This window comes from Dendrobates tinctorius, unplaced genomic scaffold (assembly GCF_039654945.1).
Source record: "Dendrobates tinctorius isolate UK_male_01 unplaced genomic scaffold, ASM3965494v1 ptg000008l, whole genome shotgun sequence".
NCBI lineage: Eukaryota > Metazoa > Chordata > Amphibia > Anura > Dendrobatidae > Dendrobates > Dendrobates tinctorius.
In genome coordinates this window covers 27,336,729-27,362,505 of record NW_027361676.1, presented here as the reverse complement: position 1 = coordinate 27,362,505, position 25,777 = coordinate 27,336,729, and the positions used below count along the sequence as shown (strand labels likewise).

General features: G+C 44.5%; 1 protein-coding gene across 4 annotated transcripts in view; it reads right to left on the bottom strand.

Moving 5' to 3' along the window:
- Positions 1 to 25,777, bottom strand: part of FNIP2 (folliculin interacting protein 2) — a 148,215-nt gene that overhangs the window by 24,406 nt on the left and 98,032 nt on the right. For 3 of the 4 annotated variants that reach the window (XM_073576650.1, XM_073576676.1, XM_073576666.1), the window contains 7 exons: positions 19,007 to 19,096; positions 17,896 to 17,967; positions 17,247 to 17,382; positions 16,083 to 16,284; positions 13,192 to 13,280; positions 12,042 to 12,188; positions 6,130 to 6,299 (listed from right to left, as the gene is read on the bottom strand). In XM_073576650.1, coding sequence (XP_073432751.1) covers positions 6,130 to 6,299; positions 12,042 to 12,188; positions 13,192 to 13,280; positions 16,083 to 16,284; positions 17,247 to 17,382; positions 17,896 to 17,967; positions 19,007 to 19,096 — 906 coding nt within the window. The remainder of the gene's footprint in view (positions 1 to 6,129; positions 6,300 to 12,041; positions 12,189 to 13,191; positions 13,281 to 16,082; positions 16,285 to 17,246; positions 17,383 to 17,895; positions 17,968 to 19,006; positions 19,097 to 25,777) is intronic. The other variant, XM_073576658.1, reaches the window with a different exon arrangement.

The window sequence follows — 25,777 nt, the reverse complement described above, 5'->3', positions numbered from 1 at the left end:
TAACAACAAATTTACTGTTGTAAAATATTAAACATCGTGCTTATTCAGTTTCTCACCATCATATAAGTAATCAGACCACTTAGAGCAAAAACTACATTTATTAGAATACAATTAGAATATAGCAAATACATTTTATAAACTTTTCTAAACTAAGTAAATATGCAATAAACACTTTTATGCAGTTAATAAGAAGAAATCTCTAAATTTGTCCTCAGAAAAAAGTATTGCCTCTGTCAGATCCTCCTTCATGGATGCCCTCAAAACTGATCTAATTATTTTGAGAGCAGAGAACAACCTCTCTACACCAACTTGTGTTGGTGGCAAAGCAGTAACCACTCGGGCAACATCTCTGACAATGTCAGGATACAGAGGAATCGCTTGTTGCACTGTTATTTTTGATGAACGGTCAAATTTCTCAATTTCTTTTAGTGCACATGAAAAATTCTGCTGAAATGTACTGGCTGTGTTCCTTGATGGGGATGACTCTTCTTCTATGCGGGAACGCTTTACACGGTCCTTGTGATCCAAATATTTTTCGAAGTTAAATTCTTCATCAGTTGATGATGAGGGTGAAGATGTGCCAGGACGACCAAATTCTTCTTGTTCCTCCTGACTGTTCTGCAACCCTTTCATCCTTACTGCTATTTCAAACAGAGCTTCTTTTCCTTTACTTAGCTGTTGATCATCTAGAAGAATCCGATGCATTGGGTCTACATAAACAGCTGCCAAAAGAATGTTATTTTGTAAAAGTAGCTCCTCTCTCCGTTTCATTGATGTAGCAATGCCACTTGCAATTAACCCTCCTCTTTGGGACAGGCGAAACATCAGGTTCTTCCACTCCTTTAAGAAAATACCTGGAGTTAAGTCCTCTGCTTGTAATTTTTTAGTCACTGTAAATGGGTGCTCTAGCAATTTTTCCAGCTCAGTCACCTGATTCCACTGACTTTCATTTAGCGTCAGTTGAGGGATAGCCATGTCTACAAGAAAGGTTTTCAGTTCAACCAAGCGCTGAATCATTAAGTAAGTACCGCCCCATCGTGTGGCTTGTTCAATAATTGCCCCTTTTCCAGCACGTCTCTTCAAAATTGAGTCAACTTTAGGGGTTCTGGCAACAGTAGCCAATTTTCTCACCTTGCCAATCAGTGCAGCAGCATGTCCTTCTTGCAGACTGTCTCTTATAGCCAGCTGTAGCGTATGCACAACACAGCGCATGTGATGAATGAAAGAACATATTGACACAGTTTCAACGAGATCTAAACTATCATGTTGCTGTTCATCTGAAGCAACTTCAGTTTGCTCCTCAGTTACAATACTGTGTTCCTCTATTTCAAACATTTGTGTCTGTGGACCCAGACTGTTCTTCTAGCTGCTGGTCACCATCATTACTCTCATTCATTAGCTTAATAGTACTTATCATATTTGAAGCATTGTCAGTTACGACAGAAAGAACTTGCTCTTTTTTAAGTTCATAGTCTTGCAGAACCTTTTCCACCTGGAGAAACTCACTGGTGTTATGAGCTTTGGTGTCTTTTACTGCCAATGTCTTGGTAACTATTTCATTTTTGTCACAAACAAATCGGACATTGATGGCAAAATAGTTCACTCTGTGACGTGTGCAGGCATCCATTTTAAGAAACAGAAAGCGTCCCTTGAGAGTTTTTTTAAGTTCTTCCTTTTGTTTAAAAGCTTCTTCGATTACTAATTTTCTAATACTCTCTCTCTCCAGAGAAACACCAAGCTTGCGGGCCATTTCCCCATTCAGACACATAAAAGCTGGTCGTGAAAATAATGAAATAGGCACACTATCCTTTACAACAAGCTCTATGATCTGTTTTTTAATTGTATCTACTGTCATTGTCACAGTAACTTTGTCACTGACAAAATATCTTGCAACTGATGGCTGCAAAGTTCTCTGCTCCTTTGTTTGGCTAGAAGAGCTGGGCACTCAGTACTTCTGGATGAAAGCGCTGTAAATGTCTCTTTAGATTAGAAGCTCTGGTAGGAGCATTTTTATCTTTGCCTGATTATGCACTCATCTTGGCTTCACAGCATTTGTTTTCGTCTGGATCATTTAACATACACTGACAGACATAATGTTTTCTATCTTGAGTGATGGTGAAATGTTCAAATACAGCTGATTTAATGTGATGCTTCTTTGACATTCTCAGGTTTTTAATTCTGCATTCACAATCCAAATGACAATTGTTTTTCCTAAAAACAATTGTACAAAATTATTGCCAGGTCGTACAACTAATATAGTGGTCAGTAATACTGTTATTATTCCTCATGTACTCAGTTAACTGATGCAAAGTTTGTTGAAAGGATAATACTTCTTACAGTCTTCCTCTTCTGAGTAGCAGGCAGCTGTGAGATGCTTGGAAGACGCACACCTAGTATGATCTAGTCTAGAGGAGGAGCTTTACTACTAAGAATTTGCAACACATTTTCACTTTTAGTTTCATACATTGTAAGTAGGGGGGTTGGGGCAGCATGAGGTTAACCAAGTATAAGATTAGATAAGGGCAGTGGATAACAGTGACACACAAGAAGTAAGAAATGTCTCTATCTCCAGCAGAACTGCTTATCACTGTTGTTCATAGTTTGATAGAACATATATATTTGAGTAACATTTATAAAATTCATATGAAAGTTCAATTATGAAATATTAATAAATTTTTTTTTAAAGCTGGAGTCGGTACATTTCTACCGACTCCGACCAAAACTAACTCCGACTCCACAGCCCTGCCTATATTACAAAGATTTTGGTTAAAATTACCGTAAGTTCTTGCATGACGGCAACTTCATGCACTTTCAGTTCATCAACAGGAAAATTGTATCACAACAACCAGACGGAAGTAAATCACACGTTAAAAAAAAAAACAAAACACTGAACGTTTGGTTGCCACTGTATATCCCCCATCTGGGGCTCAGGGACAGCATAGGCCTGTGTCATTTCAAATGCCGGGGATGAGGAGGCAGTGCACACCAGGACGACGATGAGGGCTTTTACTCAATAGGTTTTCCCAGTTTTTTTGTGGTAAAATTAGGTGCCTCAGCTGATACTTGAGTATATATGGTACTTCAAAATGTACATGTGTAAAAGACTGTAAGGACGGTTCATAGATGGGCTACATTCACACATTCAGCATTTTAAATCAGTATTTATGTGTCAAAACCAGAAGTGGGTGAAAAATGCAGACGTGGTGACACGTTTCCATTATACGTTCCTTCTTTTTCACTCCTGATTTTACAAATGCTGAACATATGAACATGGCCTTAACATATTTACAGACTAAGCACAGGTCATGTGTTGCTGAGAACAATGAGTTTCTATGAGCACAGAACGACCGCATGGAAGTGACATTGGTCTGTGCAAACAGGCCATTAAATGTCCACCAGTCAGTATGACAGACATCTAGCTAGGATTTTAACAATTTGTATAGTTTGTTATATTGCCCGACCACCATCTTTGCATGCCTGTACACCTAGAACACATTTTGCAGGGGATAATTAGACAATAAGAAAAACTTATGACAGTTTGGAAACCATTCAACAAGATTTTTGCCACAAATGTTTACGGAAAAGCCACTCAATTATACCTGCAAACATTGGAAATGGGGTACAGGAAAAAAAACAAAACAAAACAGCAGGTGCACTTGACTGAAGAGTCAAAATGTAAAATACATTGCTGTAACAGAAGGCAGCTTTTTGTTGAAGGACTGGAAAGCAGAATTATGAACATCTGCAGAAACCGTAAAGCATGGTGGAAGTTCATTGAAAGTTTTGTGCTGCAATTCAGCAAATGGGAGTTGGGAATTTGGTGAAGATTAATGGGGTCCTCAATGATGAGAAATACAGTGAGGTTCTAATTTATCATGTAGTTAGGGGGGCACCAAATTTATTCTTCAGCAGGACAAGGACCTCAAAACAGTTCTCAGCGATAGCTATCTTCAAACTAAAGACAGGAAGCCCTGGAAATCATGATATAACTCCACAGTAATCAACATCAAGTTTGTATTGTCTTACGAAAAGTAGTATTTATGCAAGCCTAAATCTACAGAATATCTGTGGTTGGTTTTCCATGACACTTGAAACAACTTCTGCCAAGTTCCTTCAAAAACGTTGTGCATATATACCTAGAGAATGGATACAGTTTGGAAGGCAAAATGATGGTCACACCCAACATTACATTAATTCAGATTTCACTGTTTGCAGTTTTGTCATTTGATAAACATTACTAACTTTTTATAGCACTCACTGTACAAAATATTAGTTGATGAAGAGGTATGCATGCATGAAAGATATGAATACAGAATTGTTACGGTAATGGAAAATGGGAGGAAAGTTTATGTAGGTTTAGCATTTGGAACAAAGAACAGAACCTGTAAATTTTAAGTAATATGAACAGAAAAAAAAAAAAACAAAAACCCATCAATCTGGAGTAATGAGAGCCTTTTACTAGCTTACTGGAAGCTGTTAACTTCTCTGAGTAATAAGCTGACAAGGCATGACAGCCAAAAAAAGCCAATAAATCATGTAAAGTGGATGTGACCTATACATGAGCTAGCCAACTTATCCATTTTCTCATTTTATTGAATCAAGGTTTAGTTTTTTTTCTCCGGGATAAACAGAGGCCAGTGAGTATTCGGACCATATTTTTAATGCAGATTTTCCAATGCCAAGCTGTATAATCTTAAATGCTTATTGGATGAAGTAGATCAGGTGATGTGTATACACCACCCTTTATCAAGGTGTGCAGAATTAGGCAGCTTGTTTTGCTCAGTTAAATAATATTTTCTGGCACATTTTGCCAGAGTGGCTACCTGGACCGCTGTCTCAGGGCAGTTTCACACGTCAGTGTCTCCGGTACGTGTAGTGACAGTTTTCTCACGTACCGGAGACACTGACAAACATAGACACATTCTAATGAATGTGTCTATGCAGATGTCAGCGTGTTTTCACGGACCGTGTGTCCATGTGCAAAACACGCTGACATGTCAGTTTTTGTGCAACAGCACGGATCACACGGACCCATACAAGTCAATGGGTCCGTGTAAACACGTACCGCACACGGATGATGTCCGTGTGCGTTTTTAAAAATCAAAGTGTTAACATTGAAAATAATTTTTCAAAAACACGGACAGCATATGGAGAGCACACGGATGGTACACATGGACATACGGATAGCACACGGACAGCTCCGGTACCGGTTTTTCCGGTACCGGAATTATCTGGACGTGTGAAACTGCCCTCAAACAGATTTTACGACCAATGACGTTAAGTATTTATTGGACTCTTTTCCCAGTTATAACCAACTTTTAAAAATTTCTCCAGTGGTGTTGCAGAGACTTCACATTACTCTGTGCCCAATAAAATTAATGGATTGTGTGTAATCCAGGACAGGATGAGAAACACAATTTACTTTAGAGTTCACTATATAACTGGCACAAAAGTTTCCTGCAGTTGACCATCTCTGGCAGTCCCATGTTCCCCCACTCCAGTCTTGAGTCACCAACAAAAGAGCAGATTTTCGGGACTTCCTTAGGCTGGGGTCACACTGCGTTATGGCAGTCCGTTTAACGGACTGCGTTACACCACGGTATAATGCGGTGTAACACAGTCCATTAACGCTACCATTCAGCCCCATTATGTGGTGCGACGCATGCCGTAAAGCGGCACGCGTTCGCGACATGCCATCATTCACTGACTGCTGCAGCGTCTGAGGCTCCGTCACCGCTAGTGGTATAGCATAACGCTATAGCATAACGTGAAATGTGTTAACGCAGCCCGTCAACGCTATGTGTTGAACGGGCCGTGTTAATGCAATGTGAACCTGGCCTTAGACTATTGTACCAATACCTGTGCAATACTAAGGAAATCCTGAAGACATGAGGTGTTGGTGTACTGAAGCAGATAACACTGCCATAGACCGTGAATGGGGTGATTGTGTGTCTGCTGACCCCGCTCTATTCAGAAGGTGCTCCATTCTTGGAATTAGTTGTGGCACCAGCAGTCAGACTCCCAGTGATCACTAGCTTACAAACTTGGTGCTACTCCTTTAATTGACGAATCCAATAGTCTGACGAAGCCATAGCAAATGTATAGACTATACTACTAATAGGCACTCACCAAGCTGCGCCCACAGAGGGTTATATGGATGGGATTTTGCCAGAAGATTAACGGACTGTGAAGTGTGCTTTTCACAAAAAGACTTTATGGGAGGGTGGTCATTTGGCATCACTGTTGGAACCCATGCCAGGTGGTAAGTCAAAACTGCAGTGATTAAAGCTGCGAAGAACCTGCAATACACAGGACAATGGCAGAGGGTTACTAAAATGTAAAAAAAAAAAAAGTTAGAGAGTAAGATACTATGTCAACATGCAGAGTTATTCTACATTCAAAGAAAAATTTTTTTTTATATATTATATACATACAGGAGTTGGACAAAATAATGGAAACCTAACGTTTTGGCATCATAATCTTCGAACATGTTATAAACATGCAAACCGTGACATATGGTAATGTTTTGTAGCTGATTATTTGTGTTATGTGATATGTGAATGTAAGTTAACTGTTTGTTTTGCAGAATTGTAAGAACATTGATGAATACCTGATACCAATGGCAGACATCTCGGATTTTCAAAGAGGCCAAATTGTTGGTGCTCGTACGGCAGGCGCTAGTGTAACAGAAAGTGCCCGAATGCTTGGCGTGTCGAGAGGTACTGTCTCCAAAGTAATGACCGCATTTGAAAGAGAAGGAAAAACGTCCGCAGCAAAGCACAGGTCTGGCTGAAAGTCGAAGTTGACTGAGACCGTCGGACTCTAAAGCGAATCGTGAGAGGGGATCGCAAGACCACGGCTCCGAAAATCACTGCTGAGCTCAATGAACACCTACAGAACCCAGTTTCCACGAAAACGGTTCGTTGGGAGCTGCACAAAACTGGATTCCACGGAAGAGCTGCAATTCGAAAACCGCTGCTCTAAATGACAAATGTTTCCAAGTGTTTAGAGTGGTGTAGAAACCTCCAGAATTGGTCCCTCGAGCAGTGGGAACATGTGATGTTCTCAGACGAATCATCGTTTACCCCATTTCCGACCTCCGGCCGAGTGTACGTTTGGATGGAATGCTTCTTTCGGCTGTCTCCAGACTGCCTTCTCCCAACCGTAAAACATGGCGGAGGTTTTGTGATGATCTGGGGTGCCATTTCGTGGAGATTCGCCGGGCCAATGATATCCCTTCATGGAAGAATTAACAGCCGCGATTATTTAGGAATTTTGGGCGACCAAGTGCATCCTATGGTTCAACCACTGTTCCCGGAGGGGAACGCCATCTTTCATGATGATAATGCACCAATTCATACAGCTATACACTGTTCCAAATTATTATGCAAATTGGATTTAAGTGTCATAAAGATGTAATTTTTTGTTTTTCAAATAAACTCGTAGATGGTATTGTGTATCAGGGCTCTTTGGATCACTGAAATCAATCTCAAACGCCTGTGATAATTAGTTTACCAGGTGAGCCCAATTAAAGGAAAACTACTTAAGAATGATGTTCCACATTATTAAAGCAAGGCACAGGTTTCAAGGAATTTAGGAAAGAAAAAGGATCTCTCTGCTGCTGAAAAGCATCAAATAGTGCAATGCCTTGGTCAAGAGATGAAAACGTTAGATATTTCCCAAAAATTTAAACGTGATCATCGTATTGTTAAGAGATTTGTGGTTGATTCTGAGCACAGACATGTTTGTGCTGATAAAGGCAGAATGAGGAAGGTTTCTGCCAGGCAAGTTCATCGGATTAAGAGAGCGGCTGCTAAAAAGCCATTACAAACAAGCAAAGAGATACTTAAAGCTGCTAGTGTCTCTGGAGTCCCTCGAACCTCAAGGTGTAGGATCCTTCAAAGGCTTGCTGTGGTGCATAAACCTACTATTCAGCCACCCCTAAACAGTGTTCACAAGCAGAAATGGTTGCAGTGGGCCCAGACATACATGAAGACTAATTTTCATACAGTCTTGTTTACTGATGAGTGTCGAGCAACCCTGGATGGTCCAGATGGATGGAGTGGTGGATGGCCACCATGTCTCAACAAGGCTGCGACATCAGCAAGGAGGTGGAGGAGTCATGTTTTGGGCCGGAATCATGGGGAAACAGCTGGTAGGGCTCTTTAAGGTTCCTGAAGGTGTGAAAATGACCTCTGCAAAGTATATCGAGTTTCTGACTGACAGCTGTCTTCCATGGTATAAGAAGCAGAAATGTGCCTTCAGGAGCAAAATCATTTTCATGCATGACAATGCACCATCTCATGCTGCAAAGAATACCTCCGAGTCATTGGCTGCAATGGGCATAAAAGGAGATAAACTCATGGTGTGGCCACCATCTTCCCCTGACCTCAACCCTATAGAGAACCTTTGGAGTATCATCAAGCAAAAGATCTATGAGGGTGGGAGGCAGTCACATCAAAACAGCAACTCTGGGAGGCTATTCTGATTTCATGCAAAGAAATACAAGCAGAAACTCTCCAAAAACTCCCAAGTTCAATGGATGCAAGAATTGTGAAGGTGATGTCACAGAAGGGTTCCTATGTTAACATATAATTTGGCCTGTTAGGATGTTTTGGAGTTAAATAGCTTTTTTGTTCAGTGAATGTGACCTCCTAATGCTGCAAATTCCACAAATGAGCATTTTCAGTTCTTTAAAACATATCAAATGTTTAGAAATTCTACTGTGCCTAATAATTTGGAACAGTGCAATTTGAGTTTTTATTCATTTTGGAGATTATACTGCTATCATTGGGAGGTTTCTTCAATAAAATTCGATGTATAATCTAACAGGTGATAACTTTTATTAGACTGACTGTCGTTTGTACCGACTATTTAGGAAAATCATAGAAAAATATTTGCATAATAATTTGGAACACAGTGTAATCGTTAAAGCATGGCACGTGAACATTCTAATGCAGTTGAGCATATCATGTGGCCCCCACAATCCCCAGACCTCAACATTATTGAGCATTTATGGTCGATTTTAGAGATTCAAGTTAGACGTCGATTTCCGCTGCCATCGTCGCTCAAAGAACTGGAGGGTGTTTTAACTGAAGAATGGGCTACAATTCCTTTGGAAACAATTCACACCTTGTATGACTCCATACCTCAGAGAATCGAAGCTGTAATCGCCGCAAAAGGTGGACCTACACCATATTAAACTAACTTTTGTTGATGTTTACAGGTGTTTCCACTATTTTGTTCAACCCCTGTACACACATCGTATATAAAAAAAATCCCAATGTCTTTATATTGTGACTTTAAAAAAAAAACAAAAAAAAACAATTAACCCCTTCCCAACCAATGACTCCACATAGGCGTCATGAAAACCTGTGCCATTATGACCAGTGACGCTTATGTGGCGTCATGACTTTAAAGGCCCCCTGCGGACCGGGTGACCGGGGCTACTGAAAGGTCACCCGACTCGCACACAGAGACCCATCAAAGTTAACCCCAGGGGGCGTGGCTTAGCTCCCACGTGCCTACGATCGCTCTGATTGGCTGTTTCACTTTTGACAGCCAGAGATTGTAATATTTCACCAATGAAATTTGGTGAATTACAATCCAACCATGGCCGATGCTGCAATAGCATCTGCCATGGCTGCAGACACCGATCAGCCCTCCCCCACCACCACCGACTGGAGGCGCCGATCGGCTGCCGCCACCGACTGACTGCACCCGCCGTCATAATCTGCCCCCCCTCCCCTTCGCTCCGCTCCCCCCCACCCTCACCCTCCACAGCGCCTCAGAAGTAAATCACCACCCTCCTTATCTCCACCATATTTATGGACAAATAATAAAAAATATTTTTATTTTTCCATTAGGGTTAGAAATAGAATTGAGGGGTTTCCACTGTTTAAGCACATCACGGGGTCTCCAAATGCAACCATTTATTCCAGCCAATTTTGCGTTCAAAAAGTCAAACAGTGCTCCCTCCATTCCGAGCCCCGATGTGTGCCCAAACAGTGGTTTACCCCCACATATGGGGTATCAGCATACTCAGGAAAAATTGCATAACAACTTTGGGGGTTTAGTTTCTCCTGTTACCCTTGGGAAAATAGAAAATTGGGGGCTAAAAAAAAAAAAAAAAAAAATTATTTTTGTGGAAAAATTGTTTTTTATTTTCACAGCTCTGCATTATAAACTTTTGTGAAGCACTTGGGGGTTCAGAGTGCTCACCACAAATCTAGATTAGTTCCGTGGGTGGTCTAGTTTCCAAAATGGGGTCATTTGTGGGGGAGCTCCAAAGTTTAGGCACACAGGGGCTCTCCAAACATGACATGGTGTCCGCCAACGATTGGAGATAATTTTCCATTCAAAAAGTCAAATGACGCTCCTTCCTTTCTGAGCCCTGCCCCCAAACTTTGGTCCCCCCCCCCTCACATATGGGGCACCAGCGTACTCAGGACAAACTGGACAACAGCTTTTGGGGTTCAATTTATCCTGTCACCCTTGGGAAAATAAAAAATAGCGGGCTAAAAAAAAAAAAAAATCATTTTTGAGGAAAAAAAAAAATTATATTCATGGCTCTACGTTATAGACTTCTGTGGGGGTTCTAGTTTCCAAAATGGTGTCACTTGTGCCTAAACAGTAGAAACCCCCACATCATGGGCTCTGCAAACGCAACATGATGCCCGCAGAACATTCCATGAAAGTCTGCATTTCAAAATGGCGCTCCTTACCTTCTGAGCTCTCCCATGCTTCCAAACAGTGGTCCCCCCCCACATATGGGGTAACAGTGTACTCAGGACAAATTGCACAACAAGTTTTGTGGTCCAATTTCTCCTGTTAGCCTCGTGAAAATAAAAAATAGCAGGAAAAAAAAAAAAAAAACACCTTTTTTGAGGGAAAAAAAAAAAAATGGATTTTTTACTTTCACTGCTCTGCGTTATAAATTTCTGTGAAGCACTTGGGGGTTCAAAGTGCTCACCACACATCTAGATAAGTTCCTGCGGGGGTCTAGTTTCCAAAATGGGGTCACTTGTGGGGGAGCTCCAATGTTTAGGCGCACAGGGGCTCTGCAAACGAGACATGGTGTCCGCCAACGATTGGAGCTAATTTTCCATTCAAAAAGTCAAATGGCACTCCTTCCCTTCCGGGCCCTGCTGTGCGCCCAAACAGTGGTTTATGACCACATATGAGGTATCCGTGTACTCATGAGAAACTGCCCAACAAATTTTAGGACCATTTTATCCTGTTGCCCATGTGAAAACGAAAAAAATTGATGCTAAAAGAATTTTTGTAGGAAAAATTAAAATGTCCATTTTTTCCTTCCACGTTGCTTTAGTTCCTGTGAAGCACCTGAAGGGTTAACAATCTTCTTGAATGTAGTTTTGAGTAGCTTGAGGGGTACAGTTTTTAGAATGGTGTCTCTTTTGGGTATTTTCTGCCATGTAGACCCCTCAAAGTGACTTCAAATGTGAGGTGGTCCCTAAAAAAATGGTTTTGTAAATTTTGTTGTAAAAATGAGAAATCGCTGGTCAACTTTTAACCCTTATAACTTCCTAACAAAGAAAAAAAATTTTGTTTCCAAAATTGTGCTGATGTAAAGTGGACATGTGGGAAATGTTATTTATTAACTATTTTGTGTCACACAAATCTCTGGTTTAACAGAACAATTCAAAATTTGAAGACTGAAATTTTCAAAATTTTTGCCAAATTTCCATTTTTTCCACAAATAAACGCAAAAATTATCGACCTAAATTTACCACTAACATGAAGCCCAATATGTCACGAAAAAACAATCTCAGAATCGCTAAGATGCGTTGAAGCGTACCTGAGTTATTACCTCATAAAGTGACACTGGTCAGAATGGCAAAAAATGGCCAGGTCATTAAGGTCAAAATAGGCTGGGTCATGAAAGGGTTAAGGCAGTGTAAAGGGGTCACTAGTTCAGTAACTACATTCTATGGAATATCAGATACTAAAGGCAAACAGACTGATTTTCAGGCAAGAAGCAGCAAGGACTGTGGCAATCACTAGTTCAGTTTCTTACTTACTGGTTCTTGTTTAGCTGCTCAATGAGATAGGCGAGCTCCTTGAGGAAATGGTGGCACAGCTGACTTTTCTCAGTAGTGCAGGACATCATGGTAAGCCACACTGGGTCTGCGATGCGAGGCGCACAGTACAAATTCCAGATGGTTTCCCTGTAACATGTCAGACACCACTTTACATTAATCATGGTGTTCAGCCCAAGTAGTAGTGCAGGGATGCTTACAACCGAAAAATAGCCCACATTAGGCAGGTCACACCTGTTGGTTTCTTGCACAACTTGAGCCCCAAGATTTGAAATATGCACAAAAATGTATACATGTTCTACAGCAGGGTTCCCCAACTCCAGTCCTCAAGGCCCACCAACAGGTCATGTTTTCAGGATTTCCTTTGTATTGCTCAGGTGACAATTGCTTCACCTGTGCAATACAAAGGAAATCCTGAAAACATGATCTGTTGGTGGGCCTTGAGGACTGGAGTTGGGGAACCCTGCTCTACAGTACTAGCCAATTGCTGGAAACTCGTGGTTTACCAGGAGGGGTTATGGTGAGCAAGGATTGGCAGATTTAGGAGGCCTAAAGCCAGATTTGTGCATAAATTTGCTTTATGTTCATTGGAGGGCTAGATTTCATTTTCTGGACTTAAAAAAAAAAAAAAAAAAAAAAAAAAAAAAGCCAAATTAAAGTGGCGTGCCAATTTAATCCAATAATTTTTTATAAATCTGCCCCACTATTTCCAAATCCGAACTCTAAACGCATTTAGGCTGATAAACATTTTTCATACTTTTGATTATCCAACCAGAAACCCCATGACAGCAATTTTATATTACAGTAGCCTCTAAAAGTTAGCACAAAAAAAAAAACCCAAAAAACCCCCCCCCAAAAAAAAAAAAACAATTACAGTAAAAGAAGGCCCGATTGATTCTTTACAAAATCCCTTTATAAGGGTTGTCCATGCAATACGTATGGCAACACGCAGCTCTACTCATCTGATGATTGCAGCCATCACAAGCCAGACATTCTGTAAGCCAGTGAAGACCACAGAGTCCTGACCAAGATCTGGAATGGTGACACATCAGGAAAGTTTAAATAATATTCCACTCCCAAGTAACAAACACTTCTTGCCCAGACAACACCTTTAAAAATCAGTCACTCCTACCTAAAGTGGCCCAGCGCCTCCATGACCTGACTGAGGTAAAACTGCACCCGCTGACTCGACTCTGTAATCTTCCTACAGGAGATCATTGCCTGAAAATGGAAAGTAAAACATTCAAACAAGTTTAATTCTACTACACCAATATCACAAACTCAGGGCAAGGGGGAAAAAACAAAAACAGAAACCACACTACAAAGTGCTTTATAAAATAGCTACACATTGTTTGCAAAGATTAATCTTTCTGTGGAGGTTCCTTTACTAAAGCTTGAATGGAAAAGGAGAAAATGCCCAAAAGGGTTTATGCAGATCACCATACACCGCAAGATCTTTCAATATGGAAAGGGAAAAAAAATCTTTATATTTAATAAATTTATGTGCAATTGGTACACATACACAAGCTAGCCAAGGAGGTGTTCAGACGTGTCTCGGTTAGGCTGCCTTCATAGTTTGGTTTTTTTTACATCAGTCGCAATCCAGCAATTTTTGAAAAAAACGGATCCGAAAAGGATGCCGCCGGATCCGTTTTTTTTTTCTCATAGACTTGTATTAGCGACAGATGGCCTCACGTTTCATCCGTCGTTCGCCAGATCCGTCGGAAATTTTGTGTCCAGCGGCCGGAGACGACGGACAAAGTAACGTTTTTTGTCTCCGTCGAAAAGTCGGACAGCGACGGATTCCGTTTTTTTAAACTGAGCATGCTCCAATTATTATTACCAGGTAGGGCAGTCGGATCCGGCGAAAAATAACAAGATCCCTCGCATCAGTTATTCACAATCTGCGATGGATCCGTCGATCCGATGGATTGTGATGGACGCCAAAAAAAAACGATATGTGAAAGGGGCCTTAGCAAAGTCTCAATAGCTTACTACTGGACATTGCGTCTGGTGGGCAACACATTTCACCAAAGCAGTAGATTTGCTAAAAAAAATTCGAAATTAAATGTATCAGATTCAAATCTGAGCATGTAGTTACCTTTCCCACTCCCTTTAGGCTGTGTGCACACGTTGCGGATTCTGCTGCGTTTCCGCAGCGGTTTTGCCCCTGCGGAAACGCAGCAGTTCCACTGACAAGGTACAGTACAATGAAAGCCTATGGGTTTTCAAAAACGGTGTGGTCACGCTGCGGTTTTTTCTGCGAGGTTTACAATCTGCAGCATGTTAATTGTTTGGGCGTTTTCCGCAGCGGTTTCACATCTTTACCATAGTAGACTTGACCTATGGATCCGCGCGGGAAAAAACGCAAATGAATCTGCAGCATGTGCACATAGCCTTACCCCTTTTTGGGCCTAATACATTGTCACATTTGATATTAGTTTGCTCAAGTCTGCCATCTCCTGTGGGTTTCCCTGTACTACAAGCATGCGTGCGTTGAGGCATGTAGTGTGTCTCGTACCAATTTATTTATGATGACAGAATTCAACAGTAAATCCAATCTTATAAAGTTCAGATGAATGCTCATTTTCCCCAAGTCAAATTATTGCATCCTGTGACACTACATGCTTTGTACCATTTTTAATAGGGGAATTTTTTTGGAACAGGAATATTTGTGACCAGTCTCTAGATCAGGGGTCTCAAACTCTGCAGAGTAAATGGGCCGCACATGAAAAAAAAAAATTTAAGCTGGCGGGCCGCATTCCTTTCAAACTTAAACAATTGTTTAACAATAATTTTGTACTGTATTATTTGAACTACTATAACAATTCTATATTACTGTACTATAATACTGCTAGGTTTAAACTTATGTAGGGGCAGTTACAGCATAGGTATGGGGGGTTGTGCACCTGCATGTAGGGGCAGTTACAGCACAGGTATGGGGGGCTGTGCACCTGTATGTAGGGGCAGTTACAGCACAGGTATGGGGGGTTGTGCACCTGCATGTAGGGGCAGTTACAGCACAGGTATGGGGGGCTGTGCACCTGTATGTAGGGGCAGTTACAGCACAGGTATGGGGGGCTGTGCACCTGTATGTAGGGGCAGTTACAGCACAGGTATGGGGGGTTGTGCACCTGCATGTAGGGGCAGTTACAGCACAGGTATGGGGGGCTGTGCACCTGTATGTAGGGGCAGTTACAGCACAGGTATGGGGGCTCTGCACCCGTATGTAGGGGCAGTGCACCTGTATGTAGGGGCAGTTACAGCACAGGTATGGGGGGCTGTGCACCTGTATGTAGGGGCAGTTACAGCACAGGTATGGGGGCTGTGCTCCTGTATGTAGGGGCAGTTACAGCACAGGTATGGGGGCTCTGCACCTGTATGTAGGGGCAGTTACAGCACAGGTATGGGGGCTGTGCTCCTGTATGTAGGGGCAGTTACAGCACAGGTATGGGGGCTCTGCACCTGTATGTAGGGGCAGTTACAGCACAGGTATGGGGCTGTGCACCTGTATGTGGTGGCGGTTACAGCACACGTATGGGGGCTGTGCACTCCTCTCTAGCATGAGACATGTGGGGCACCGCGGGCCGCGTGTTTGAGACCCCTGCACTAGATTAATAAAATGTTTTTAAGATTTTAATTTGTGCTTTTTAATCTCTGGCAAAGTTCTGTGTAATAGCCGTGTCTAACAGTGCAGGAATGTGGTGTGCACACTCCTCTGCCCAGGAGCTGTGGTCTGATCAGACCATGTTCCTGCACGGTCAGACACGGCCATTACACAGTACAGCAGGGGCACATTTATAAGATTATCTCAGCACAGGAACATTTAACACATCCAATTGGGGGAAGTTATTACTATTCCAAGATCTGTTGATTAAAATGTATTTTGTCCCTGGGAAAACAGGAGTCGGGCAGCCACATCATGCATCACCCACTATCACGGAGGAAATTGGTCACCAGTAATCTCTGGAAGTGAAATAAAAGCCACACAATGATTTTGACACTTCAAGATGGCAGGATTACCTTCTCTACTGCAGACTTTAGCTTATTCATGTGTGACTCAAAGAGAGGGAAATGTGAGAAAAAGAAATCTTGGAAGTTGTGCTGCGCTTCCCCAGCTTCAGACAAGGAGAAGAGGACACTGATTGCAATCTTCTTTCGCCCAACCATGGCTGGGTTGGAGGTGTAACTGTCATCTGCCATACTGAAGGTTTCTTCTGTGTTCCTGAAAATACAATCGCTTGTATAGATTAGATTATACACGGCAGGCTTTCAGACTAAGGAAACATTTCAGGAGCACATAGCCGGGACCAAACATGACGTTAGACACTTATGAAATGCCAAAAAGCTTCATTTCTACTGCATACAGGCTCACGCATAGAATTGCCATTATTTAAGACAGTGTTATAGATGTGACCGACAGCCTGGGAATGTGCTGCAGCGCTCAGCAACTTGCTTACGCGCTGTCGATGTGATGTCACTGCTGCAGACAAGACCCTGAAAACCAAGAGACGGATCCAAGAATGAATACTGGTCTGTGTGCAAGAGCATTTGGGGTCCACCTAAATTTGAAGACACTAGTGATGAGCGAGTATACTCGTTGCTCGGGTTGTCTCCGAGTATTTTGGCGTGCTCAGAGATTTAGATTTTGTCTTCTCAGCTGCATGATTTGCAACTTGTAGACAGGCTGATGAATACATGTGGGAATTCCCTAACAAACAGGCATTCCACACATATATTCAAGCTGTCTAGCAGTCGCAAATCATGCAGATGAGAAGACGAAAACTAAATCTCCGAGCACGCCAAAATACTCGGAGACCACCCGAGCATGCTCGGAAAAACCAGAGCAACGAGTATACTCGCTCATCACTAGAAGACACCTTTAACTTCTAAATTAGGTAAAATTATGATACTTCTCATATGTAGGTGCAGGGGTACACATACCTCTGGTGCTTAGGATGTTCACCAATGGTAAGGGTCCAAGTCACCCTCAATGTAGATGGATTACTATAAGCCATTGCACTGCAAAGTGCCCATATATTGTTCTTGCACAGGGTCCCTCTGTTTGCAGCAGTGTGGGTCAATATGTACATCTGGCTTATAACATCCAAATGATCGTTTCCTTTTCGCATGAGCAGGAAAGTGTATATAAATTAAAACAACCTTCCACAAGGACCGACAACTCACCATCGTGGCACAACACCATTTTCCAAACTGGTAATTTGGCTCCTCAGCCAACGCCGTTGATAGCTGCTAGCACAGTTACTTGAGAAAGAGGAACTTGGAGAAGGGAGAGGGGTTATCAAGAGGCTGCTCAATGATGCTGGAGAGAGAAGAAAAAAAAACAAGATACCAAAGTCAGACCACACTAGTAGCCTTAGGGTTCCTTCACACTGCGTCTTGGCACCATGTTGAGTGTCCGCCTCAAGTAGGCATATACAACCAAAACTGACGCACGATAAGCACATATTCAGTTCGTTGGCACTATTATAGTCTATGGCCTGATTGGTGTACACGCTCGAATAGAGATTTGCGGTGGGGGGGGGGGGGGAAATTGGATGCAAGGCTTGATGTGACCAATGAACAGGTGCGAAAAAGCAGTGTGAAAGTGCCCTTACAATGAAGTGACATCTTCATTGTAACATCTAGGTTTTGCTCAACTAAAGGAAACTTGGTTCCTACCAGTTGTATAGACAAGGGAAAAAAAAAAAAAAAAAAAAAAAAAAAAGGAAAAAAAACTAGCAAGGCAGAAGTGCTATAAAGATGCATCATTAACTAAATCACATTCTTTAAGGTAAACTGGTTTTGCAAGAGTTTACGCCAAAGCAATGGATACCTGATCGAGCAATGCCGCTGTCCTTATCTTCATTCTGGCCCCTGCTTGGCATGTCCACCGGTGTGCTGTGAGCTGCATGATACAGTACACATTTTATGAGAAGGCGACCAGACACTCACTATAGGCACCACAGGAATAAGTGCCTGGAGTGAACATAAGAAGCAAGTAAAAAGTCAGCTAGCATCAAGAGGGTTAGTACCGCCACCAATCTTCATGCAAGTTTGAAAGAAAATTAGAAAAATCACATGAAAGATCATACTTTGTGAAAAAGCATAGTCTACTCCTCTAAAAAGACATTCGCTTAAAAATATAATTAAAACAGACAATAAGTGGTCTAGACAGGGTCAGGTTTGTGTAATTGAACTTTGGGGCGCTCCCATACACAATGGTCCGAGTTCCTGACACCCCTTCTGATGCAGTTGTGACACTGAAGAGTTCTTCTCCCTTTCCGGTGTAAGAATGTCAGTAGTAACAGGAGCCATCTTTCTGGCCGTGTATAGTCGGCAGGACAACCCCCATCATCAACGGTTAAAATAGCGCTTGAATTGTTCAGGGTGCTTCATGCATAGTGACAGAGCGGCCAAGAGTAATAAAAGCGATTATATATATATTTTTTTTTCTTTTATTCTAGGGAGTGATAAACCTTCTGTAATACATAGCCTTAGTCTGACAATCCAGGTAGACTGAACTTTGTCACACAAGTAATATTATTAAGAGCCATATTGCCAGATCTTAAGGAAGTGAGAAGTGTCCATTAAATACAATAAAATCATAGAAAATGAAACAGAGAAAACCAAGCTGATATGTTACGGCTTTAGAATTAGCAAATATAGGATTTCAGAAGAACACAGAAACCAAAAGTCTCTTCAGGATTACAAAAGGCGCATGTCACCACAGATTGGTCTGGCCACTGGATCGCTACCGTACTGGAGGATATCGCTTTACGGTAATCAGCAGCTGAGCAGACATGTCTTACAGTATCTCCAGTTACAACCATAATACAGGAGATAGCATGGACCCGCTGTAATTCTGAAAGACTACGGAATCTGTAAATCATTCCATCATACAGGGATTCGCGTGGCTGTCAAGTTATTCTGCATTCCACACAAACCTGCAAAGAAAGAGGCGCTCCGGATGAGCCGGAGGGGGTGCACTTCAAACATGGAGGGCAACAGTTTGCTACCACAGATCTGTAAAATGCCTAAAATAGGAAGTAGAAGCAAACATTGAAGAATGGAAAACAAAAAAATAGACACTATAACAAAACAAAAAAAAACAAAATGATGAGGCTCAGTTATAGGACAAGGAAAAACAAGTGCCATAAAAACAATAGAATTTTATTAGAAATAAATTCATAAAAGCATTGAAGTACAATGCAATCATGTAAGGAGACAATGAATGCAACAGAACAACGGTCTATACAACAGGTACAATAAATTATGTGCAATTCAATAGTCCATATGGAGCTACAACAGCTTCCAGAAAAAAAGTAATTCCCAAAATATGAGAATGAGGGACTATATCAAATATCATTAGCATGTAAAGCCCACAAAAGCCAAAAACTCATGGAGTGGCATTAATAAAACAGGATTTTTGGGTTGCTTACCGTAAAATCTGTTTCTCGTAGCCTTCATTGGGGGACACAGAGACCATGGGGTGTATGCTGCTGCCACTAGGAGGCTGGCACTATGCACAAAAAAAGTTAGCTCCTCCTCCGACTGGCAGGGAATTCCTCAGTTAGTGAGAAAGCAGTAGGAGAAGTAACAGAATAGATTGAAAACAGAACAAAACTCAACTGTAACAAATCAACCAAAGCAAGAACAGGAGTTGTAGAACATGGGAGGGTGCTGTGTCCCCCAATGAAGGCTACGAGAAACAGATTTTACGGTAAGCAACCCAAAAATCCTGTTTTCTCGGTCGCCTTATTGGGGGACACAGAGACCATGGGACGTCCAAAAGCAGTCCCTGGGGTGGGAAAACAAACTTCCATCAGGCCAGCGGACTCACCACCGCAGCCTGCAGAATCCTTCTACCTAGGCTGGCATCCGCCGAAGCGTAGGTGTGGACTTAGTAGAATTTCACAAACATGTGAACCGAAGACAAGGTTGCAGCTCTGCAAAGCTGCAGCGCGGAAGCTCTGTGGCATACCGCCTAGGAGGCACCCACAGCCCGGGTAGAGTGCGCTGTGATCCCTGGAGGAGCCACTCAATGCTTAACCCGGTAGGCCTCCAAAATTGCCGATCTGATCCAGCAAGCAATAGTGGCCTTTGAAGCTGGGCGACCTTTCCGCGACCCATCTGGAATGATGAAAAGACTGTCTTTCGCAAGGAAGTCATCCTAGCCAGATAGACTCTCATCGCCCTGACCAGATCCAGCTTGTTCAAGGATCGCTCCCGAGGATGAGTTGGACTCGGACAGAAGGACGGCAGAACAATATCCTCATTGAGGTGAAAAGAGGACACCACCTTCGGAAGGAAAGAGGGCGGAAGCCGCAGAAGTACCTCATCCTGGTGAAGTACCAAATAAGGAGAGCGGCAAGAAAGCCACCAATTCCGACAGGCGCCGGATGGAAGTAAAGGCCACCAGAAAAGCTACCTTCCAAGAAAGGAGAGAAGGGGAAACATCCCTGAGAGGTTCAAAAGGAGGACCTTGCAGAACCTCAAGAACCAGATTAAGATCCCATGGATCCACAGGCGCTCGGTACGGAGGAGCCGTGTGAGCCATGCCCTGAAGAAAGATTTTGACCTGAGGGCGGGAGGCCGTCTTCTGAAATAAAATGAACAGCGCCGAAACTTGACCCTTCAAAGAACTGAGGGCAAGCCCAGCATCCAGCCCTGCCTGAAGAAACGCCAGAACAGAAGGGAGCGAAAAACACATGGGCGCGATGACATTGGCCTTACACCAAGTGAAATAGGTCTTCCAAGTATAGTAATAAACTTTGGAAGATGATGGCTTTCTGGCTCGGAGCATGGTATGAATTACTTGATCGGAGAATCCTGCCCGTTTCAAAACCTTGGTCTCAACAGCCACGCCATTAAAGTGAGCGGCCGAGGATTGGGGTGGCAAATCGTGCCTTGAGACAGCAGATCTGCCCTGTCTGGAAGCTTCCAGGGGGCATCCGCGAGAAGGTTGACAATGTCCGCGAACCAAGACCTTCTGGGCCAATTCTGCGATGAAAATGGCTGGAATTCCTTCTGCTTTCATCTTCAACAGCTTGGGAAGAAGAGGCAGGGGAGGGAACAGATAGGGAGTTCAAACTGTGACCAAGGAACGGCCAGAGCATCGGCGCCCACTGCCAGAGGGTGTCGAGACCTGGAACCAAACTGTGGGACTTTCCTGTTGAGGCGAGACGCCAGCAGGTCTACATCCGGGGTTCCCCATTGACAGCAAAGCAGATGAAACACCTCCGGATGTAGGGACCAATCTCCCGCCGTGAGACCCTCGCGGCTGAGAAAATCGGCAGCCCAGTTGTCTACTCCGGGAATGTGTACCGCGGAAATTGTCGGAACGGAAATCTCTGCCCAATGAATAATCTTGGACACTTCTGCCAGGGCTGAGACACTTCGTGTCCCTCCTTGGCGGTTGACATATAACACCGCTGTGGCATTGTCTGTCTGAATCCGGACAGGCAGGCCCCTGAGGAGCCTCTCCCAGTGGACGGGAGCCAGATGGATCGCTCGTATCTCTAGGACGTTGATCTACAGAGCTGATTCCTGAGTCGACCATCGACCCTGAACAGTGTGATTGCGGAACACTGCACCCCAGCCGAGGAGGCTGGCATCCGTTGTTACAATCTGCCAGTGAATGGGAAGAAAAGACCGACCCAAGAGGATGAGAGGCGACGTCAACCACCAGTTGAGTGACCGCTTGACCCGATATGAAAGTCAAAATGGGTGATCCAGGGAAAGGACCGACCTGTTCCCCCGAGACAGGATGGCGTGTTGGAGAGGTCTGGAGTAAAATTGGGCAAAGGGAACCGCCTTTATTGCCGCCACCATCTTTCCCAGGACTTTCATGGTTGTCCGGAGAGATGGAAGTCGTATGTGTCGAGGACGATGGTAAGACTTTGGCGAGCTTGATGAAAGGATGGAGCTTTGATCAGAATGTCGTCGAGGTACGGAAAGAGAAGGAGACCTCTGATTCTCAACAAGGCCATCAACGCCGCCATGATCTTTGTAAATACTCTGGGTGCGGTGGCGAGACCGAACGGCAGTGCAACGAACTGGTAATGTTCCTGGCGAATCACATAACGCAGGAACTTCTGATGCCCGGAGAATATGGGAAGATGTAGATAGGCATCTTGAATGTCTATTGAACACATGAACTCCTGCATCTCCATGGAAGCGATTACCGACCGAAGAGACTCCATTCGGAAGTGACGCAGTCGGACTCTCTAGTTGAGTAACTTGAGGCCCAAGATGGGCGAACTGTCCCGCCTTCTTTCGGTACCACAAACAGGTTTGAATAAAATCCTGTGAAACGTTCTGATTCGGGAATGGGCACAATCACTCCGGAATTGAGGAGAAAAGTGATGGATGCAAAGAACCCCAGAACTAAGGCAGGATCCTTTGGAGGTCGGGACTCGAAAAAACGATCCCGGGGACAAGAAACTAAGTCTATCTTGTATCCTGATGATACAACTTCCCTGACCCAAGTGTCCTCTACTGAGGAAAGCCAGACGTCTCTGAAGAAAAGGAGTCGACCTCCTAATTGGGAAGGACCCCCGGGGGTCCGTTGATAGACATGCTGATGTGGACCGACCAGATCTGGACCTGGAGGATCTGACCTGGGAGGAGTGAGATCGCCAGGAAGGAGTGGGTCTGAAAGGCACCTTCTTCCTATCCTGGCATGCCTGCGGTCTCTGTTGGTTAGAGAAGTTCTCTGCCGTATTGAAGCGGCGGAAAGACCGAAAGGGCCGAGACTGACGTCTTAGCGGAGGTCTGCGAGGCTTGGACTGAGGGAGGAGGGAACTCGTGCCCCCAGTGGCGTCCTTAATAATCTGGTCCAGCTGGGATCCGAAGAGCCACGCTCCCTGAAAAGGCAGATTGGAAAGGGACTTTCTTGAAGAGAAATCCGCCTGCCAAGCTTTGAGCCAAATTGTACGTCGGACTGCCACCATGTTGCTTGACGCCTGAACTGCGCAGGACGCGGCATCCAAGGAGGCAGAGAGTAGATAATACCCTGCATGGGAGATCTGGTTGGCCTGATCAGCCAAATGCCCTGGTTGGGCCTTATCTAGGATGCCCTTGCGGAGATCCTCTGCCCAAGTGGCTATGGCCTTCGCTACCCAAGTGAAGTGAAGGCTGGGCTTAGCACCGCTGCAGCCACTTCAAATGCTGACTTTGCTAAAGATTCTATAATTCTATCATTAGAATCTTGTAACGACGTCACACCTGAAATCGGGAGGACCGTGTTGTTAGAAAGTCTGGACACGGGAGCGTCTACCGAGGGGGAAGCAGACCAGTTATCGGTGAGCTCTTTGGCAAACGGATACAGCACGCCGAGGCGCTTCCCTCTTTGAAAGCGCCTGGTTGGATTTTCTCTTTCCCTGGTAAGAGTCTTGCCAAACTCAAGAGTGGGAGGCGAAGACCCTGGAAGGTGTTTCTGCCCGTCTGAACGAAACCTCCTGATCTGAGGATTTCGCAGGGGAGTCTGAGATTTCGAAGGAGTGGTGAATCGCAGCAATGAGGTTCTGTACTGTAACCTTCATGTCCGCGTCCTGGTCCGAATTCAGCTCTAAAAACGCTTCACCTGACTCGGGTGAGGAGGCACGGGAGGGCGACTGCTGGGAAGGACTATGTGGGGATGTGAGGCCAGGAGAGGATTCCGGCCGGAGATCCTGCCTGGGTCTTTTGCGGCTTCTGCTGGCTGGCTCAGATGGAATGTCTTGCGACCTGCTGGACCCTGCAGAAGTGTCCAGGGGCAACCTATCAAGAACGGCCACTAGGGACTGAGACACTCTGGTGAGGTCTGCCACAGATTGTGAAAGAGACGAGGCCCAGCCAGGGATGGGGAATTCGCTTTCACGTGGCACAATAGATGGCTCCTGAACGGGGTCAGGGAAGTCTGCGATTGCAAGAGGGGCATGCGGCGAACTGGACTAGAGTGCCCGTGGGGGCCGGCGGCCGGCTACGCTCAGACTTAGAGCTCAGAGTTAGACATAAAGATGGAACAGAAGGACCCTGAAGAAAAGCCGGAAGGTTGGGGAACAGAAAGGCAGAGGAGGGTGTCAGTCTGCAGTTGCAGAACTACTCACGGTCCGGTGTCCCCCAAAGCGCTGTACCAGGCTTGTGAGAATTGCAGGACCCCAGCAGGGGATAGCTGACATCTGTCTATCGTCTCCGGCTGACAGGCTGCAAAGATGGCGGCAGCCTGAGGTGGATGAAAAAAACGCGGTTCAGGAGGGCCAAGAAGAAGGGCGGAGTTAGCCAACTGAACTAAAGGAAACCGCCCCCCTTACCCAGCCACAGGCTAAGAGAGGCGGTGGGAGGGCCTAGGAACGGGCGGGAGCGCAGCCGGCCTATGAGTGGGCGGGGGGCGTGGCCGCGACGGCCTAAAATGAAGCCGGGGACTAAATTAGAGACGGCGGCCGCCCGTCAGCAATGGGCGGCGCGGAAGTGCCGCAACGCTGCAGCGGCCACACACAACGAAGATGCCACCAGAACCGCGCCGGAAGATGAATCCCCCGATGAATGCAGGCGGGGGGGGGGGGGGGGGGAGACAAAGCCCGCACCGCAGTCGGGGCCTAGGTGAAATGCGGCAACCGTCGAAGGCGCGGGCCACATCCTGCAGCGCTGCCTTGGTGCCGCTCCAATGTATCCTTGCGGTGGTTTGCTCCGTGCGCCGCGCCTCTGCTCCAATAAAGGTACCTTCTTTATCCAACGCTGTCTGTTAATCTTTCCCGTGTCTGCGCCTCTTCCGACCGACAGGCTCTGGTGGGCGAGTGGGTGGGAGGCGTTTGGCAAGGACCATCCGTCGCTGGCCCGCATCTGCGCCGAGCTTCTGGTCCGCACGGAGAGCTATGAGGATACGGGGTGGCAGTACACGCCGTACTCATAGTCTCTTTGTGGGAGTACAGTTGTGACTCTTCACACTGTATCCCTCCGGAAACCTGAAAAGGAACGACGCACACTGAGGTAGATAAGGGTCTAATGAAAGACCCGTGTCCACCTCCTACTGACACTAAGCTAAACTGAGGAATTCCCTGCCGGTCGGTGGGGTGTACACTGCGGAGGAGGAGCTAACTTTTTTTGTGCATAGTGTCAGCCTCCTAGTGGCAGCAGCATACACCCCATGGTCTCTGTGTCCCCCAATAAGGCGACCGATAAATAAATAAATATATATTATATATACACACACACACACACACACACACACACACACACATTGTTCAGAGTATTTATTATACAAAAAATAGAAATGTATCAAAACCAATGTTAAAGATGCCTACATAAATGATGGCATGCAGCCATAAAATCAGATGCTCAATCGCCAATATAAGGGAGTATTAGATCTTAAATTAAATGCAGCAAGTGAAACAGGCTAAGAAAAGAGGCATAGTGCAGTCATTAAAGCCTAAAAAAGCTGCTCGGCGTTTCGCGGTGAGGCTTTATCTCAAGGGATTGTGCGTGAGATAAAGCCTCACCGCGAAACGCCGCACGTCAGGGGTGCCTTGGTCACTCAGGTACAGTAGCAGCAGCCATTAACCCTAGCCTCTCCCCTCTTTGCCAAATGGTTTTCATACTATGTTTGTGAGCAGCTTTTTTGGGCTTTAATGACTGCACTATGCCTCTTTTCTTAGCCTGTTTCACTTGCTGCATTTAATTTAAGATCTAATACTCCCTTATATTGGCGATTGAGGATCTGATTTTATGGCTGCATG